Source organism: Camellia sinensis, chromosome 14 (assembly GCF_055761805.1).
Source record: "Camellia sinensis isolate YWXY chromosome 14, ASM5576180v1, whole genome shotgun sequence".
NCBI classification, from domain to species: domain Eukaryota; kingdom Viridiplantae; phylum Streptophyta; class Magnoliopsida; order Ericales; family Theaceae; genus Camellia; species Camellia sinensis.
Window position 1 is genome coordinate 48,146,452 of NC_138974.1, and position 19,457 is coordinate 48,165,908.

The following is a 19,457-nucleotide window of genomic DNA, read 5'->3' on the forward strand; positions in this document are numbered from 1 at the left end:
AGGTCCCCCATCTTTGGTTACGCGTCTGTGTGTCGTGTCTCTTTCATTTGACGGTCTCGTCTTTTGTTTTTAGTCTTTCCCGAGCGTGTCTCGTTGTGTTTAGGTCGTGTACCTATATTTGAGTCCTTTCCGCTCTGTTCAGTGGTAGGCTCGATATCCCGGTTTGAAAAACCCTCATTCGATTTCAAAAATCGCTTATGCTCAGAATGCTGTGCCATTCTCTACATTGGAACGTGTTCCGACTCCAACCGGTTCCATCTTTGAGGTCCGTCCTGATTAGATTGGGCTGTCTTGTTTGAGAATTGCAGTGTGCAGAATGAACTGAATGCTGTGTTTTGGGCTGTATGCAGATCAATCCCCAACAGAGTAAGGGCTGTGTGTCTAAGAATCAGGCAGTGGGTTGCTTGGGTTGTTTCGGTTGTTAGCTGTTTAAGTTATCTGATTATTACAGTGCAAGTGTTCAATTTTCAGACAACCAATCAATTCCATTTACATTGAGGTGTAACATGATGAGATGCGATGCAATGCATGAAATGTGTAAATGTAAACACTTTTTCAGATAAAAAGTTCGTTTCGTTTCATTTCATTATCTTTTTCAAATGTACAAGCTTTGGAAACAAAACCTGCCTGTGGCAGTACAAGGTAATCTATCTACCAACCAAAAAGAAAAGTACAAGGAAAGAAAGAAAAGATAACAAAAATCTGCATCTGTGTCGATCACTCCAAGGGCCGTCAGTCCGTCCTGGCCCTCTTCCTGGACGAAGGTCCAGGAGCATCAACAGCGTCGTCATCAGAGCCCGAGCTAGAACCGTCTGCGGTCTCCTCCTCCGACGACCCTGCCTCCGCCTCTGACTCCTCGTCGTCGTCATCGTCCGGGACTGGAGCCCGCGAGCTGCTCCCGACGTGAGTACGCCCACCCCTAGTGCGGGGAAATATCCTGCCCTCCTCATCTCTCCCCCGGGCAGGGACAGAAGGTCTGGCTGGAGCACCTCCTGCCATGGGAATCTGGAAGGGAGGCTGAAAAAGCACACAAAAAGTGAAATGCATCAGTATACTGTAGACAGTTTATCAGTGCAGAATGCAGTGTATGGATACAGTGTACGAATGCCGTGAGCAGTTTGTCAGTACAGAGTTTAGTGCAGAATGCAGTGTATGCAGTGCTCAGATACGGTGAGATCAGTGTATCAGGTGTTGTGCCGTGAATCAGATTATGCGAAGCAGTGTATGAATGGTTTGAGGCCAGTGTCAGAAGGACATACCGGTATGCTGTAGACAGCCAGAAGGTCAAATGTCCGCTGGAGCATCCCCATCATCGAGGCATTCATCGCCAACGACTGACGGGTGTACTCAGGAGAAGCCTGCAAAGGTATCAGATGCATTAGTATTCTGTGGAATATCAGTAAACTGAAGTGAGATAACTGTACGAAGTGCAGTGATACATACCGGCGGAAGGTCGGGGATGTCAGTGAACTCATGACCAGCCGGTGGAGGGGCGAAGGGGATCTGATAGGTCGACCCACCCTGCCCCTGGAAAGTCAGTACAGCAGGCAGGGCAGGCCAGCCAGCTCCTCGTCCTCCCCGCGCTCCGCCCCTGCCACGGACTCGGGCCCTCCTCGAAGATCCAGCCCCTGCTCCTGCTCCGGCCCCAGCCGCCGATGCTACAGGCCTGGCCCCCTCTGCTCGACGACCGCTCAAAGGTCGCATCAGGTACGTCCGCACGTACTCCTGATAGTCGCCGGTGCCTCGGAAGCCGGCCTCCTCCCAGCCGATGGAGTAATCATCCAGCTGCTCAGGGGTCAGCCTCTCGGTCTCCCTCATCTCTGCAGGAGGGTGAGCCGGGACTATCTGCTCAGGTAACCCGCGGGTCTGGCGTAGAAAACGCTCCCCCAGGTACCAAGCCCGACAGACCGGGCCCTCTAGCAGAATCCGGAAACGCGAGGTCTCCTCAGCACCAGGGAACCGACCCCGCATCGCCGACGGCAAGGAAGCCCATGGCCGCCATGTGATCTGAAAGTAACAGACAGTTTGTTATCTACTGTTATTGAAACATGCAGTGGGAAAGCGAAGCTAAACGAACTGAAAGTAAAACATACCTCTGTGGGGGTGATGGTGTCGAAGTATCGGCGGAAGAAGCCGAATGTCTCCCGAGGTCGCCGGGTGCATCCCCCGTCAAAGCGACTCGAGAAAGGAACAGCCGGAGGAGGCTCCGCAACTGGTACAGGTGCAAGCCTAGGGAAGTAGGCATAAACCCACAACTGCAAAACAGATGTCAGTATGACCTTCAGATAAAGCAGGGTATACAGAATAAAGCAGAAATGGCAGAGCCGTGTGTTGTGCAGTGTATTGTGTGCAGTGTACAGTGTGAGCAGTGTACAGTCAGTGTAAAACAGAATGTATGTGTGTGCCGTGTGTACAGTATACGGTAAGTGTAACGCAGACTACAGTGTGTGCAGTGTACAGACTACGGAAAGTACGAGACAGAAAGGAAAAGTGGAGAAGAAATGTACCTCCCAAGCCCGCCAGTAACCTCCGAGCAGCTGGCCGCTGCCGCGAGAAGCCGAGCTCATATATCCGTACAAGGTGGCCAGAGCAGCGCCGCCCCAATCGAAGTGCAGAATATCTCGGACGTCCACCAGTGCACTGAGAAGGCAGAGAGGCACGGTGTTCGCCCGGTCGGCGAAGATAGTAGTCCCGAAAAGGAACATGAGGAAGCCCCGAGCATATCTCTCCACGTCCTCCTCGGTCATCTGAGTCTCCTCCCCCAATGCGGGCAGGACCCTGAACTGTGCCTCGAACCAGGAATAGCGGACGAAGCCTGGGCGAGCTAGCGGAGGGGCCTCCCCCAGTAAATGAACCTGAGCGGCGGTCCACTCATCCATCGCTATGTCGAAGGGGATCGGATCACCCCCTACCCCGATGCCTGTGAGCATCGAGAAGTCATAAGGGGTCATCGTCATATCCCCTGCGGCAGAAAAGTGGAAAGAATCGGTGGTGTCCCACCACCTCTCCGCCAGAGCAGCAAGAAGAGGTCTGCAGGTGGACAACCTAGAGAGCCCTCGGCAGAAGGTGCCGAAGCCCGCTCGGTCCACGATGCGCTGGACCGCATCAGGGAGCTCGTCATACCACTCCCGCGCACCAGTATTCCCATACCCGCGAATGGTATGGGAACCCTCCTGCAAACAGAAAACAACAATTGCAGGACAACATTCAAAATGCGATTTTTGAAAAGACAGATATGGCATGTATGCAAGTTTGTCAGATTCAGGCAGATACCGGGTGCCGGTGTGCTTATAGAAAATACGTGTGCTGTGTCAGCGTGTTTGGGCGTTTCAGAACAGATGTGGCATGTGTGCAAATCGAACAGATTCAGACAAATACTGGGTACCAGTGTGTGTGCAGTAGAATACAGTGTGTGCCGTGTGTTTGGGTGATTCAGGACTAGTGCAGTGTGTGTGCATGTGTCAGTCTCAAGCAGATATCAGTTGTATGTATGTTTACAGTCAACTACGGTCTACGGCATATCAGATTTCAGTAATTAAAGAATACAGCTAACTATGGCAGTTTTGTATCCTACATTGCAGAAAGTAAAGCAGAAGATGAAGAGTTACCTCGGGAGTGCCGAATGAAAGGTGGGAGGTAGGCTCGCGTAGCAGTAACTCAGGGGGCGCGTACCTCTCGAAGCTCCGGAACTGACGCAGGCCGTCAGGGGGCAGAACGTGGATCGCCGGCCGGTAGGTCGCCGGGTCGAACGGGCGCTCGCTCAGTGGTAAGAGCTCGACCCCGGGGTCCATCTCGTGGTCCGGGGGAGTCCCGACACGTGGAATGTCGTCCGCCATGTAGAGAGTGGTGTGAAAATGGCCGGAAAAGGAAAACCGAGCCGGAATACGAAGAGTCAACTGAAAAGTCAACTCCCGAGAGGGTCGGAAATGACCGGGAAGGCCGGAATGTGAAAGGACACGGAAATGAAGAGGAAAGTGAGGGGAACAAACCCCGAGAAGGCGAGAACGCCGAACGAGGCGCCGAAACGAGAATGTGATCGGTGGAAAATGTCCGAAACGCGAAGAGAAACGCGAATCCGACGACGAAACGGGCGTAGAACGCGAAGAAACGGGCGAAAAATGAGACAGAAGCACTCTAGAGAGAGAGGGCAAGAATTTTCGGCGGTGGAAAAGTGAAGAATAGGATTTTCAAGCCCTATTTTATAATGCCCGAAGTGAAAAGACAAAACTGCCCCGATTCAGCAACTGTTTGCCGGTCGGCAATGTTTTGTGCCGGCCGGCACTTTTTTGTGCCGATAGAATTATTTTTGTGCCGACGGCCAGCCGGTGGCCTCCCCTTTCGGCCGGTGGGGTTCCCACAGCCTTGTTTAGGCCTTTTGAGTTGTTTTGGGTCTTCATAGCTGAAGAAAGTGCAAGAAAACGCATCTCCGACATTCAACCGGCCTCCGTTTTGACTTCGGGCCGTGTCTCCAGTGCGTGGCACTCGAATTCGTGCAAGGTGTATCCTTTTTGTATCCTTTTGAATTCAAAAGTTGCCCCATGTGTGTTGCACGAACTCATCACACTACTTCGGTGCATTACATCGCGCTGTCACGCGCCACACATTTGCATTGTTATGCACGTGTTACATGCGTTGCAACACGCACCCCTTTGCATTGTCGTGCACATTTCTCATGCATCATCATTGCATTTCCATTCCATGCATTGTCATGCATTCCGGAATACGTGCGTTGTTGCGCATTTAAGCCCATTTACACTCCGTGTGGCATGCACGTCACACTTGGCATTGCACTTGTTAGTGCATTGTATTTTGTTCGCGCTATCTTGCGCACCTTACTTGCACTTGTTAGTGCATTGTATTTTGTTCGCACTATCTTGCGCACCTTACTTGCACTTGTTAGTGCATTGTATTTTGTTCGCGCTATCTTGCGCACCTTACTTGCACTTGTTAGTGCATTGTATTTTGTTCGCGCTATCTTGCGCACCTTACTTGCACTTGTTAGTGCATTGTATTTTGTTCGCGCTGTTCTGCGCATTGCACTTGTTAGTGCATTGTATTGTTCGTGCTGTTCTGCGCATTGCACTGTCTTGTGCATTTCAAACCTCGCGCTGTTCTGCGCATCGCACTGTTCTGTGCATTTCAAAATCGTTCGCGCTGTTTTGCGCATCTCATTGCATTTTGCATGCATTCCATCGCACTGTCTTGTGCACTCGCGTTGCCTAACGCATTGCGCTATTTTGCGCATCATACCGTCGTGCAACACGCACGGTCTGGCGAGACCTTAAACACGCACGGTCTGGCGAGACCTTAAACACGCATGGTCTGGCGAGACCTTAAACACGCACGGTCTGGCGAGACCTTAAACACGCACGGTCTAGGAGACCTTAAATCCTTTGGAGGTGCGAAACCTTCAGCGCATTGTCACGCGTCTTGTAAATACCGCCGGTCTGGCGAGACCTTAAACACGCATGGTCTGGCGAGACCTTAAACACGCACGGTCTGGCGAGACCTTAAACACGCACGGTCTAGGAGACCTTAAATCCTTTGGAGGTGCGAAACCTTCAGCGCATTGTCACGCGTCTTGTAAATACCGCCGGTCTGGCGAGACCTTAAAACACGCATGGTCTGGCGAGACCTTAAACACGCACGGTCTGGCGAGACCTTAAACACGCACGGTCTAGGAGACCTTAAATCCTTTGGAGGTGCGAAACCTTCAGCGCATTGTCACGCGTCTTGTAAATACCGCCGGTCTGGCGAGACCTTAAACACGCACGGTCTGGCGAGACCTTAAACACGCACGGTCTGGCGAGACCTTAAACACGCACGGTCTAGGAGACCTTAAATCCTTTGGAGGTGCGAAACCTTCAGCGCATTGTCACGCGTCTTGTAAATACCCCCGTGGTCTGGCGAGACCTTAAACACGCATGGTCTGGCGAGACCTTAAACACGCATGGTCTGGCGAGACCTTAAACACGCATGGTCTGGCGAGACCTTAAACATGTACGGTCTAGGAGACCTTAAATCCTTGGAAGGTGCAAGACCTTTATTGCATTGGTGTGCACACTATTGCTTTGTACATATCTTAAGCCGCGTGTTGTCGCGCATCTCATGCAACATGCATTTCATACATCATTTGCATTTCAAAAAAACACAAAAAAAACATGCATTGTCATGCATACATTTTGCATCCCGGTCTAGGAGACCTTAAATCCTCTGAAGGTGCAATTCCTTCGGTGTTTGTCGTGCCCGAACGACTTTCGGTGGTCTGGTAAAGCCACCTGTCTGTGCTTGCGATGAGTTCCTAGAAGACCAACGGGGACGGTGGAAACTAGAGTTCGAACGGCTTATGCCTAGAACGCAAAGGTTCGGGAGTTCCGAGACTAAAGTCTGGTTTAAATACCCAGAGGTTTACCCTCGGCTTGAAATCTGTATGGAAGCCCCATAGGTTGAGGCGGCATGTCTACGCCTCAGTTCTGGATACTGAACCAACCTAGTATATCACCCTGTTGGTAAGATAGGGAAAGTCGCAATCATAGTCATTGCATATTTGCATTGTCTTGCATTTGCATTGTAGTTTGCATGCATTCATTGCATCACCTTCCGCCTTTGGCTTGCGCCTTTCCAGGTTGAGCTTGGTCTGGTATGTGTCCTTACTTTTCATGTTAGAACACAGTTCTTGTGTATCGCGCCGATTCCACGTTGATATGTTGGTTGAGGGTTGCGGCACCTTTTCTGTGTTACACATGCCTCGTATGTGTGCATGCCTTTCCTAGGCAAGATTTGGTGTGGCTTGTAGGCCATATCCATTGTATCCATTCCATTGCATATTTGTAAATATTGCATTGTAATATTGCATGCATTCATTGCATCACCTTCCGCCTAATGGCTTGCGCCTTTCCAGGTTGAGCTTGGTCTGGTATGTGCCCTTACTTTTCATGTTAGAACACAGTTCTGTATGTGTATCGCGCCGATTCCACATTGATATGTTGGTTGAGGGTTGCGGCACCTTTTCTGTGTTACACATGGCTTGTATGTATGCATGCCTTTCCTAGGCAAGATTTGGTTTGGCCTGCGTGCCATATCCACCCATTACATTGTAGTGTAATTTTTGCATCCGGCATTAGGATCGTAGTCCTTTCTCCAGCGGGTTGTTTCCCCACTTGTGTCATTCCACCCAATACTTGTTCTTGCGTCTGTCTACAATACTCATAGTTCAGTTGACCGTTCTATGGTAGACAGACTTGTTACCTCCATCAATCTATTTGACATAGGTGTGGTTTCGAGCCGCTCGTGATTGGATCACGATTCAATTGCTTTGCATGTAGCTTGCATTGTTTCAATTACATTGCATCTGCATTTGCATTGTTTATACATTGTTTTGTATATATTGCATTTCGTTTTTCATCCATTTTGCATTGTCATGCATGTTGCTAACAATATTGTACCTGTTAAGTTTGTTTTCTTTTCAGGCATGATATTGTATGTACGGTTCATTTGAAGCTGGTGCAACCAGACGAGCCGCGCAGGTATTGTATCTCCCGAGTGAGACGTATTGAGAATTCCATAATTCTCTTACATCCTTTCTGCATTGTAGTGTAGTTTGGTATGCTAGCTTAAAATTGTTGCATGTTTGCTTCATTACAGCTTTCTTTGCATGATCATAAGTTATGCTCAGCTCTGTGCATTGTCGTGCATTTTGCCCCTGCCTTCGGGCGCATATCTTATTTGTATTGCATGTTTGTCTAAGTCTTCGGCCTTGTCAAAAATGGGTCGTCTCTAGGCTTTGACATTCACTCCCGTCATTGTTATGACTTTCGAGTTCTGTCAAAGAGGGGCAACTGTAGACACCCCATTTTTGACCGTCCTCAAGACTCGGACGTCACCGCTTGAACACTCGGTGATTATCCTTGTTTGTGTTTGTTTGGAGTTCCCGGAGGTTTTGGCTCTCGCGCCCTACCCCAGAATCTCCGAACTTGACCGTTCAGTGTCCGGTTTTGCACCGAACACTTGTGTTTTGCCTTGGAAGGGCAGGGTAGGGCTTGTAGACCATCCCCACCCATCACCGGCAGTGGCTAGAGGCCACCGGCTGGTTTTTGCTGCCACCGGCAAAATAGTTTGCCGGTCGGCACTATTTGTTGCCGGTCAGCACTTTTTTGTGCCGGTCGGCACTTTGTTTGGCCAAGATGGCATTTTTTGCCGGCCGATTGCTGTTCATCTGCTTTTGCAGATATTTTAGGACAGCTGTATAACTTTTGCTCCCCTCCATACACGTGTATGGAGGGATCTCCCTCTTGCAAAGCTTGTTGAATAAGCTTTACAAGAGGCTTATAGAGAGGGCTCTCTCTAAGGCAAAAAAGGAGAGAGGCTTAGACATTTTTGAGAGAGAAAAGACAGAGGAGAGCTCTGGTTTTCTAGGGTTAGGGTTAGATACACTCAATCTATCTCTCTTTCCCTCCCATTTTGCACACTAGGTGTTTTGTGCCTTACTATTGCACACAAACACCTAGTGTTTCACCTTCCTCTTAAGATTAGAGTTCTAAGGGGTTGTTCTTGAGCTTCTTGACTGATTTGGAGCCAAAGGAGGCCATTGAAGCATCCTTGTTGAAGAGGACTACAAGGGTAAGAAACTTACACCTTTATTCCCCATTCTTGCATCAATTTTATACCTATCTTAGAGCTGTTTTTGTGATTATTGTATAACATAAAAAAGTTCTATTTTTAAGCCCTCTTTATTGTTTATTAAGAGTGTTTTGTTGTTTGAGGGGTGTTGACCACCCTTAGGCCCCAAAAGGCCTCATTTTGAGCCATTTTGTGCTAGCTCCGGGATTTTGGTGTTGAGGTCTCTTCACCACTGAAATCTTGAGGGATTTCAGTGGTAAAGATGATGCTTTGAAGTCCCAAGAAGGAGAGGGCCACCCCCTCTCCTTGTTGTCCTTGAAAAGGGCACATTTTGGCCTCTTAAGGAAGCCTATGCTTGAGTGTGTGTTGAGCATGTTTGGTTTGTTTTTCATGCTTATATATCCATGATATAACATGATTTCAAGTTGGTTTTGGAACCTTATGCATGTTTAGCATAGTTGCCATGTAATGCCTTATTTGTGCCTTAACATGTTCTAGGTTGTTAGCCTTTGTTGGAGCATGTTTTAGGCTTGTATTTGTGAAGGTTATATGCTTATTTTGCCATGTTTTAGATCTGTCCATAGTCGTTTGGGTCGATTTTAGCATGCATTATAAGGCTCCTTTGCATTTGGGCTTGTTGGCCTTGAATATGTGCATGTGTAGCATGCCATCTTTGCATTGTTTTGGTGATTTGGGATCATTCTATATGTCATTTCAGTCCCATTTCCATGCTTGTTTGATTGCCTCGCATGTCTCTTTAATGCTTTGAAAGCATGTTTTGCAATGTTCCATGTTTTGGCCATGGTGTATGCCTTTGTATTTGGGCCACTTAGATGCCATCTAAGTAGTCCTTTAGCTTTGTTTTAACATGCTAAATCTATTTTTAGTTGTTTAATGCATGCCATGTTTGGTCATGATAAGTGTAGTTCAATGCCTTATCAACTTGCCTTGAACACTTGGACTTTTTGTTGCATGCTTGACTTGATTTATAATTTGATTTGGCATCATTTTATAACATGATTTTAAGGCTCATGTTGCATGCTAATTTGTCCATGTTTCCTTCTTTCAAGTGTGCTTGAATGTTGTTTGATTCATGCTTAAGTGTTGGTCCTTATGAGCATGTGTGTGTGCATGCCATTTAGCTCTCACTCTTTAGCACTTTTGGCTGCTGTTTTAGGCCTATTTTAGAGTCGCCTAATTCATGTTTAAGTCCATCTTTGCATCCATTTGCATTGCCATATGCATGCTTGTATGCTTGCATGAGTTGATTGCCATGCCATGTTGCATTCCTAGCTTGTATGCCTAGGTTGCATTGCATTTCGCATGCATGCCTTGTTCCTTGAATTGGTGATAGGAATTGGGCCTTATTTGTTTGATTGGTTTGCATGCATTTGAAACCAAAGTTGCATACTTGGTTCCTTGGGCCATCATGCATGGAAATGCGTGATTGGTGGTCCGAGAACCGAGGCACATGTCCCTTTGAGTCATCACAATGATAAGGGACATGGTTAGTGCATACATGTCTTGAAATATGCTGTCATGCCTTGTTTTGCCCTCTGTTGCTGTGAGTTGCAGGTTCTGCAGGAATACTCTGCCGACCGACAGTGTAATGTGCCGACCGGCACATTTTTCTCTGCCGACAGGCCCTATTTTGTGCCGATGGCCATACCACACTGCCGGTGGAAGTTTCATCTAGCCGGTGGTGATCCCCTCTGTCCAAGGATGTAGTCCTGAGGTTTTGACAACCTCCAGAGGAGGAAAGGGAGGAAAACAGAGGCAGCTTGCGCATGGTGGCGCGTTTCCCGAGACGCTTTCCTGCTTTGATTAATTTAATTTAATTTAATTTGTTAATTAAATTAGTTTAATTTGTAATATTAATTAGCTTGCGTAGTTAGTTAATTTGTAACATTTATTCGGTCCCTCCGAGCGAGGGCAAATCTGTAATAAGTGTGTGTGGGTGTGTGAATGTCTTCCAATCCCCACTTCTTTCTTCCCTTTTACTTACCTGCTTTGATGGTTAGTATTAGGTCACGTCTAATTTAGCATACCTTATGCTATGCATGTGTGCATCCATGCATTTGTATTACATGCATTAGGCTCGGTACATCACGCTAATTGCATCAATACTTCAATTTTCAAACTGAATACGTGATAATTGTGCATTTTCACATGACATGTTTAGGATAGCCGAGCCTATCTTAGCGACATTTTGTATGCGATGCATTAGGCACTTCACATGGACTTGGATCATGCATGATTACTAACAAGTTCTTTGTTTTGGCGCGGAGTACTATGTAAGTATTTCCGCTTTAGCATATCGCATGAGTATGAATGTTACCGTAACAGCATGCTTAACATGTGGCTAGATGCTTATGTGTTAAACTGTTTTGAATGCCTGTGGGTGAAGGTTGGGTTGTTTGAGTTGGAAAAACTCGTTGGAATCCGTATTTTAGCCTACTTGCGAGTAGCAAATTCCAAAGCATTTTCAAACCAAACGGATATGCAATGTTTATTTCCAAATTAGGCAATCTAGTCTATACTTGTTTGCTGTGCGCATAACATAGTAATTCTAGGCTAATAAATGGAATAAGAACACGTAAAGTTTTCAAAAACGGATATCATGGTTAGTAGAGGCCGGTCTTCGGACCGGGCGAAAGGGGGTGCTCATAGCTGACCTTCCCTGATCGTACCCAAGCTCCCGAGCCGAGACAACTCCGGTGATGACGGACATGTGGCCTTCGGCACCGAGTCAGGGTTTCCTAAATTCTCCCATAAAAAAATATTTAGGTGGCGACTCTGTATCTGGCAAAGCAGTCCATGTTTGGCACTACTTTTTCAAAAATCTGTTTCTCAAAACGATTTGCCAGATTTGGACTCTTTGGTTCAGATTAAGAACCGTGACACAAATCGAGTCCGAACTGTAGCGCGAGGCCCCTCCCCGGGCGCTGTTACAGGGCGTCGCAGCATCGGCCGAGGTGCCACATAACCCACATACCTTTGGTTTGGGCTATCTGCCCACCAAAGAGGATTGGATAAGGAAGGGTAAGGAGATGGCTGGGAGAGCCAGAGCGAAGAAGGCGGGAAAGCCTTTTGACTTAATGCACCGGCCCATTTAGGGTACCCTAAACGGACGCTTCGTCTAGGAGGGGGAGGACTTTCCGTTCTGTGGCTTCCTAGAGCCGTGGCTGAACGCGGAGAAGAAGCACGTGCCGGGGTTTGAGATCTTCTTTGACCTGTAGTTACTCGGGGATGACGTTGCCGGAGAGCAGACAAACCCAATAGCTGAGGTTGAGCAGAGCAAGAAAGTGGAGTCTGAGGACGCCGAAAGTGAAATGGGGGTAGCGCTGGCATGTCTACTTTCAGATCCTCCGATTGAACAGAAGTGCTTGGGGGATAATTTCTCGGTATGCATGATCGGAAATGGAATGGCTGCAGGCCTACCAGCAAACATTTTGGATGCATCTATCGCACCCTCTCTCATTTGGCAATATGAAGAGGGATTTTTGTCCAGTAGCACCGGGTCAGGTAGTGAGCCGGAATCTGATTCCACCGAATCTTGTGAGTCGGAATCAGGTTCTAGCTCGACTGAGTCTGCGTCTGGTAATCCTGGGGATGATAACCCGGATGCCATAGTCTTGTCCAAGTCGTCTTTTTCTTTCTCTTTTGAGTCTGTTGTAACCAAGGAATTGGACGATTTGGATGTGCTTAATGAGAATCAAATAGCTTTGGTTTCTGAGTACTTTTCTGTGTCCTTGATTTATTGCGTTAATTCAGACTTTCAAAATTTTGATGAAAACGGCGAGGAAGAAATTCCTCCGATTTTGCGACGCTTAATTGAACAAGAGCAGGAAAGATTTGTTAAACCCTTAATGGATGAAATCACTACCGTGAATGTCGGTACTGAGGAGGACCCACGGCTGGTCCAGATCGGGTCCACGTTGTCTTCGGAGGAACGCGAGCGCTTAGTCGCTTTATTAAAAGATTTCAAAGATGTTTTCGCGTGGTCCTACGAAGACATGCCTGGAATCGATCCTGAGATTGTACAGCACCGGATCCCTCTTGACCCCAAGGCCCGACCAGTTAAACAAAAACTTAGAAGGATCTGTCCGGACTGGGCTCTCAAGATTAAGGAAGAAGTCACCAAGCAAATTGACGCAGGTTTCCTGCAGGTATCTGAATACTCGACTTGGTTGGCCAACATTGTTCTAGTGCCGAAGAAGGATGGTAGGATCCGAGTATGTGTTGATTTTAGGGATTTGAACAGAGCTAGTCCGAATGACGACTTTCCCTTGCCGCACATTGATGAGTTAGTGGACTTCACAGCGGGGCATGCTTTGCTTTCGTTTATGGATGGCTTCTCAAGCTACAACCAGTTAGTGATGCACCTGAAGACCGAGAAAAGACTGCCTTCACCACCCCGTGGGGGACATACTATTACAGAGTAATGCCGTTTGGGCTGAAAAACGCTGGAGCTACATATCAACGGGCTGCGACCACAATATTACATGACATGATCCACAAAGAGGTTGAGGTGTACGTGGACGACATGATTGTCAAGTCCAAGCAAAGAGAGGGCCACTACACTGCCTTGCAAAAATTCTTTCAAAGGATCAGAGAATTCCGGTTGCAGCTGAATCCTCAGAAGTGTACGTTCGGTGTTACAGTAGGGAAAATGCTGGGGTTTCTCATTACAGAGAAGGGTATCGAAGTCGACCCTTCCAAAATCAAGGCTATCCTAGAAATGCCACCACCAAGGACTGAAAAAGAGATGCGAGGCTTTCTAGGTAAAGTGCAATTCATAAGACGGTTTATCTCAAAACTAACCTTGACTTGTGAACCACTTTTTGGTCTCCTGAAGAAAGGAATGAAATTCCAGTGGGACGGCCGATGCCAAGCTGCTTTTGAAAAGATCACGGAATATTTACAGAACCCACCTGTGTTGTCACCACCAGAACCGGGAAGACCTTTGATATTGTACCTTTCAGTGACTGAGACCACAATGGGCTGCATGCTCGCGTAAGAATCAGAGGACAAAGTGGGAAGGGCCATCTATTATCTGAGCAAGAAGATGCTGGAGTATGAGACTTGCTACACACCATTGGAGAAGGCTTGCTTAGCCTTGGTATGGGCTACCAGGAAGCTGCGGCACTACCTGTTAGCTCACTCTGTAATGTTGGTTTCGAGATTAGATCCCATCAAATATCTCTTCGAGAAACCGGCACTTATGGGTAGGCTAGCTCGTTGGTTTCGAATTCGATCTAAAATATGTGACGCGCAAGTCGGTCAAGGGAAGAGCAGTAGCAGAATTCTTAGTCGATCATCCAGTGGAAGGGGGTGAAGCAGTTGATTACTTATTCCATGATGAGGCCATTTTGCATATCGACGACGAGTTTTGGACGATATATTTCGACGGAGCGTCCAACCAGTATGGGTATGGAATAGGAGTGTTGCTGATAGCACCCGACAATTCCCGTATCCCTCTAGCCTTCAAGCTTCGGTTCAAAGTCTCGAACAATGAAGCAGAGTATGAGGCATGCATTGCCGGTCTAGAAGCAGTCCTGGAACTAGGGGCAAAACAGTTGGACGTCATCGGGGACTCAAACCTTGTTGTATCTCAAGTGAAAGGAGATTGGAAAGTCAAAGAAGAAAAGATGTTGATGTATCACCAGGCCCTGGACTTGTTAATTCCTTGGTTTGAGAAGCTAAACTTCGCTCATCTAGCAAGAGAGAACAACAGGTTCGTAGATTCACTAGCAACTCTATCTTCCATGATAGACATCCCGTTCGGAGTCCGGATGCGTCCAGTCATTATTGACCAGAAGTTTGCGCCAGCTTACGAGTCAATTGCTACTATAGACTAGGTTCAAGATGAGAACCCCTGGTATTACGACATTTGGAACTTCTTAGAGAAAGAGGCGTATCCACCAGGGGCAAATGCCAAGGATAAAAGGGCAATCAGAAGAATGGCCGTTCAATTCATCATCTGCGGAGGTAAATTGTACAAGAGAGGTCATCTGGGAATGCATAAGCTGTGCGTTGAAACTGAAGAATCAAAACGCCTGATGGAGGCCATCCATGGAGGAGAATGTGGAGCACATGTGAATGGGGTTATGCTGGCATGGAAGATCCTCAGACAGGGTTATTACAAGTCCACCATGGAGGAGGATTGTATTGGCTTTGTTCGGCGATGCCACAAATGTCAGATCCATGCAAACTGCATGAACATCCCGCCGTCGAAGCTGTACAATATGACTTCGCCATGGCCATTTTCAATTTGGGGAATCGATGTGATCGGGGCTGTCACTCCGAAAGGGTCTAATGGGCATGAGTTCATCCTGGTCGCGATAGATTATTTCACGAAGTGGGTTGAGGCCCAATCCTATGCGGTGTTGAAGGCTTCGCATGTTGCAAAGTTCATCAAAAACAACATCATCTGTCGTTATGGGGTCCCAAACGAGGTCATTTCAGATAATGGTTCCCACTTCAAGAAGGAAGTGATTGATTTGTTGGATAAATACAATGTGGCTTTTCATAAGTCGTCTACATACCGGCCGCAAACCAATGGAGTGGTTGAAGCCGCCAACAAGAATATCAAACACATATTGCAGAAGATGGTGGAAACCTACCGGGATTGGCCAGACAAGCTGCCGTTTGCTCTGTGGGGGTACCGGACTTCAATCAGAACTTCTACTGGGGCGACTCCGTATTCATTAGTTTATGGGATGGAGGCCGTTCTACCTATTGAAATTGAGGTTCCGTCTTTGCGAGTGCTGGCTGAGTGTCAGATAGCCAAAGCAGATTGGCAACAGAACAGATTTGAAGAACTCATGCTTTTTGACGAGCGCAGGCTGAAAGCACTGTACCATGTTCAAGGCTATCAGCGCAGAATTGCCCGGGCTTTCAATAAGAAAGTTAAGTCCAAGAATCTAAAAGAAGGAGATTTGGTGCTCAAGGACAACCGAGCTCCCATCCACGACCCAAGGGGCAAGTTCAGACCCCATTGGACTGGTCCCTACATCATCAAAGCTATCTGGTCAGGTGGAGCTGTGGTTCTAATGGACCTAGATGGCTTGGAGTTCTCGCAACGATCAACATGGACAAGTTGAAGAAATATTACCCTTGAGAGGCTCGCTAGGCCGAAAACCCGAAAGGGCGACCTAGGCAAAAGTTAAAGCATTGAAAAATTAGAAAATATAAAAACTGAGCTCGCAAGGTTGAAAACCCGCAAAGGGCGGCCTTGGCAAAAGTTAGAGCGTAAAAGGAGAGTGAAAATACTCGAGTGAACCTAAGCCCGAACTACGTAAGGCTTGATTCCCATCTTTGGGATACGTAGGCAATTTCATCTTGAAGTTCAGCCATAAACTTTTTCCCGATCAACTTTGTCCATTTGATCACCTCGGCTATCTTTGTCTATTTAGCATTCAAGAGTTCGGTTATGATCTCCGGTGCAGTGCTCTTTAGACTAGGGGCAACTTTCCGTTGCTGTGCAGTGCTGCGGTACTCTTCAGACTAGGGGCAACTTTCCAGTTGCTGGGATCCGGGGTTGTGCATTTCAGTGACAGATTTCAGGCATGCCCAGTTTTGATCCATATCGAAAATGGTTTCGAAAAGTTTTAATAAAAGTTGACTGTTCCAAAATTAATCTTTTTACAATTTAGACCATTTTTGGACCAAAGCGAAAAATTTTCAGTACCCACAACCTTCAATTTCATTGATTTCAATACAGAGTTCTCTTGCTCTTGCATACAAATTGAAGTTACTTTTTATTACATTCATAAAGAAAACTTGAAAGTACTAATAAAGCAATAAATTCGGGGCATAGCTAAGTCAGGTGTTCCTGCGCCCCCTCCTAGAGCTGGTCGAAGCCTCTGATGCCAAAGTAGGCCTTTCTTGTGCCTCTTCATTGAGCCAATCCAAGCACTCATCAGACAAGGTGCAACTGAAAGTGGGAGCAGGGGCCAGGAGCTCTCTAGTCCTCCATGCTGTGGCATACCGGGCAAGCTGTGCGCCTCGAACCGGGAATGCGGCAGGATACTCTATCCCCTCTGGCGGGCAAGTCTGATCATGGCCGAACTGGCGCCGGAACCGGAACGGAAAGTAGAATACACAGTGAGTCAGACCAATCAACTGGATCCAGGTCTGTCGGGACATGCTATAGCTCATTGCCGGGAGATTGAGCCAAGGATAGCGCCAAGCAATGCGATCCGCAGACAAATTGCACATCTAGTCGAACCACCATCTCTCATCAAGGGCATCGACTAGTCGTTGTCGGAATAAGTAGCCGTGAGCTGAGTAGGCTGGGCAAGAGTCCACAACCTGCAATTTATCCATCAACCATACCTGGGGAGGGATGAAAAATGAGAGAATGAAGAATAGAGTGATGTACGATGAGAGAAAAGTAAGAAAAGGGTTTTTGTGAGAAAAACCGAGCCTGAGGGTCGAGTGATGTGAGCAATATATATGTGAGAAAGGGTGGAAAACATTACCTGCAGCAATAGTGGACTCCCCGCGAATCTGGTCATCTCTCGGCGATATAAAGCATCCAAGCCCATCAGCGTCTCGGCCAATGTCATGACAATGCAGCTCTTTCCTTCCTTCAAGCCTTGAGCAACTTCGACCAGACGGATGCTAGATCCGCTAAAGCCCGGGGCAAGCAAAAAGTGAGGTAGCATGCACAAGCAAAGGGCGTGTTGCCGAAAACCTTGCCAATGATGGTCGTCGCGGTTACCGGCATCAGAAAAGCGATGAATCAAGCCAAGGATATCCAGTTCCCCGTTGCAGATCAGAGACCGAGCATCGTGCATGGTGAGTCCACACATCTGTCCTAAAGCTTGGGCATAACCGAAGCGAAACTGGGACAAAATCTCTTCATGGCGTTCAGATTCCATCAAAACTTGAAAATCTTCGAAGGTCGGACACATCTCTTGCCCGCCGAAGCTAAAGACGTGTGTTACCGGATTCCAAAACCTCGCCGCGGCATGGAGGAATGGAATGTGCAGCAAAGTACGGCTCAACATGAATAGTGCATTCAAGCCGAATCCTTGGAAGTTTAACTTTTCCGAGCCATCTAGAGAAGCAATCCAAGCCGTGAGATTTTGGGTGAGAAATGCTTCCATTTTGGTGCAAAACTAAGATGAAATGAGAGAACCACGAGGCTAGAGTTTTTAAAGAGGATAAGGCACTGTTCGGAGGACACGTGTCGAAAATTTGGTGGTTGCCAAGCTAGGTGGCCGGCCGGCCACCTTTTCTAGCAGGCCGACCACCCCTCTCCCCTCCAATGCAAAAAAAACTGGTCGACCAGCTCCCTTAGGTGGTCGGCCATCAAGAGGAGGGTGGCTTTGGTCTTGTTCTAGCTTCTAGAAGGAAGTTCCAAGCACTTCCATGCATTGGGGGCGTTAAAGGTAAGAGTTTTCCTCTGTTTCGGGTGCGTTCCGTCACCCAGATCGTCCGAAATGTATTTGTTTATCGAGTTGTTGTTTAGTCTTGCTTATCGAGTTATTGTTTTGCTTATTGAGTTGTTGTTTTGTTTGTCGAGTTGTCAAGTTTATCGAGTTGTTATGTTTTGTCGAGTTGATGAGTTTTGTGTATTGAGTTGTTACTCTTTGTTTATCAACAATGTTGTGTCTTGCTTATCGAGTTGTAAACTTGCTAAGGTTCTTTCCTTTCTTGGTAAGTTAAGTTGCTTTGTTTGTTGCGTCGGTTCACTACCTGACTTGGCAATTTTCAATGCATGATTTCCATTCAATCTCATTTTTGTGTAAAATAATGCGATGCGATGCAAGAACATAAAATACAACACTTTTTTGAACAAAAGCTGTTTCATTCCATCATGCTTCCTTTGTTACAACATTTTACAGTAAGGGTACAAGTTTAACAGAAAATAAAACTGCCTAATAATGTACAATGTGCTATAACTATTAGTAAAAAAGGCAAATAAAGCAGGAACATCTGTGCTCTCAAGCACAGGAGTAAGAGGCCCTCTTCATCATCTTCTGCGGAACAGCCTCAGCACCATCATCGCCATCTGAGTCAGAGCTGTCATCTTGGAGATCCTTCTCGGCATCACCTCCGCCCTCAGAGACAGACTCAGAGTCATCCTCTCTGCCAGTAGATGTCTCTGACTGACGATGCGCGGACTCCTCTTCCTCACTGGACTCCTCCTTAATTATATGTGCTCGGCGCCCACCTCGTCTGCGAGACGACTTCCCTCTCCCGGCTCCTCGAGAAGGCCTAGATGGCCCAGCTCCTCGGGAAGGCCCAGATGGCCCGGCCTGTGATCTGGTATATATCGGAGGCATCTGAAAAGAAAGAGTGCAATTTGAATACATCAGCCAAAATATGTATATCAGATGTACGGATAAAAAGCTACATAGAATGGATGTATGCAAATATAGTACATGGATGTGGTGTGTGTCAGATGTGCTCTCCGCATACAGTTGGTCAATCAATGCAGTGAAATGTTCAAATTCAGCATGTCATCAGAAATATGATAAATGCAAGAAAACTGAACAGTACCGAGGCGCCCATGATGGACAGCTGCGCCTCTCTCCACATGACCATGCCTTTGAGCGAGGCCACTAACCCGAGTAACCCCTCAGCATACTCTGTGGTAGGCTGCAGATGCAAGTGCAAATCATCAGTGAATGAATGAATGACCAAGTATCTGAGTGATAAAGCAAAGCTGTAAAACATACCGGTGGCGAGTCAGGGTCTCTGGTGTATGGATGATCTGGCATAGGAGGCTCTAGCGGAATTGGGTAGGAAGCCCCGTATCTCCATCCTGTCAACTCAGTCGGGATACTTGGCCATTCGGCATCATGATAAGTCGGGGGAATCGG

General features: G+C 47.3%; 1 protein-coding gene across 1 annotated transcript in view; it reads right to left on the minus strand.

Moving 5' to 3' along the window:
- Positions 1 to 377: 377 nt before the first annotated feature.
- The window catches only part of LOC145806962 (uncharacterized), a 29,015-nt gene continuing 9,935 nt past the window's right edge, over positions 378 to 19,457 (minus strand). The window contains exons 2-5 of the mRNA XM_082904839.1: positions 2,094 to 2,279; positions 1,444 to 2,007; positions 1,260 to 1,358; positions 378 to 1,017 (exon numbers count right to left, since the gene is read on the minus strand). Coding sequence (XP_082760965.1) covers positions 733 to 1,017; positions 1,260 to 1,358; positions 1,444 to 2,007; positions 2,094 to 2,279 — 1,134 coding nt within the window. The 3' untranslated portion in view covers positions 378 to 732. The remainder of the gene's footprint in view (positions 1,018 to 1,259; positions 1,359 to 1,443; positions 2,008 to 2,093; positions 2,280 to 19,457) is intronic.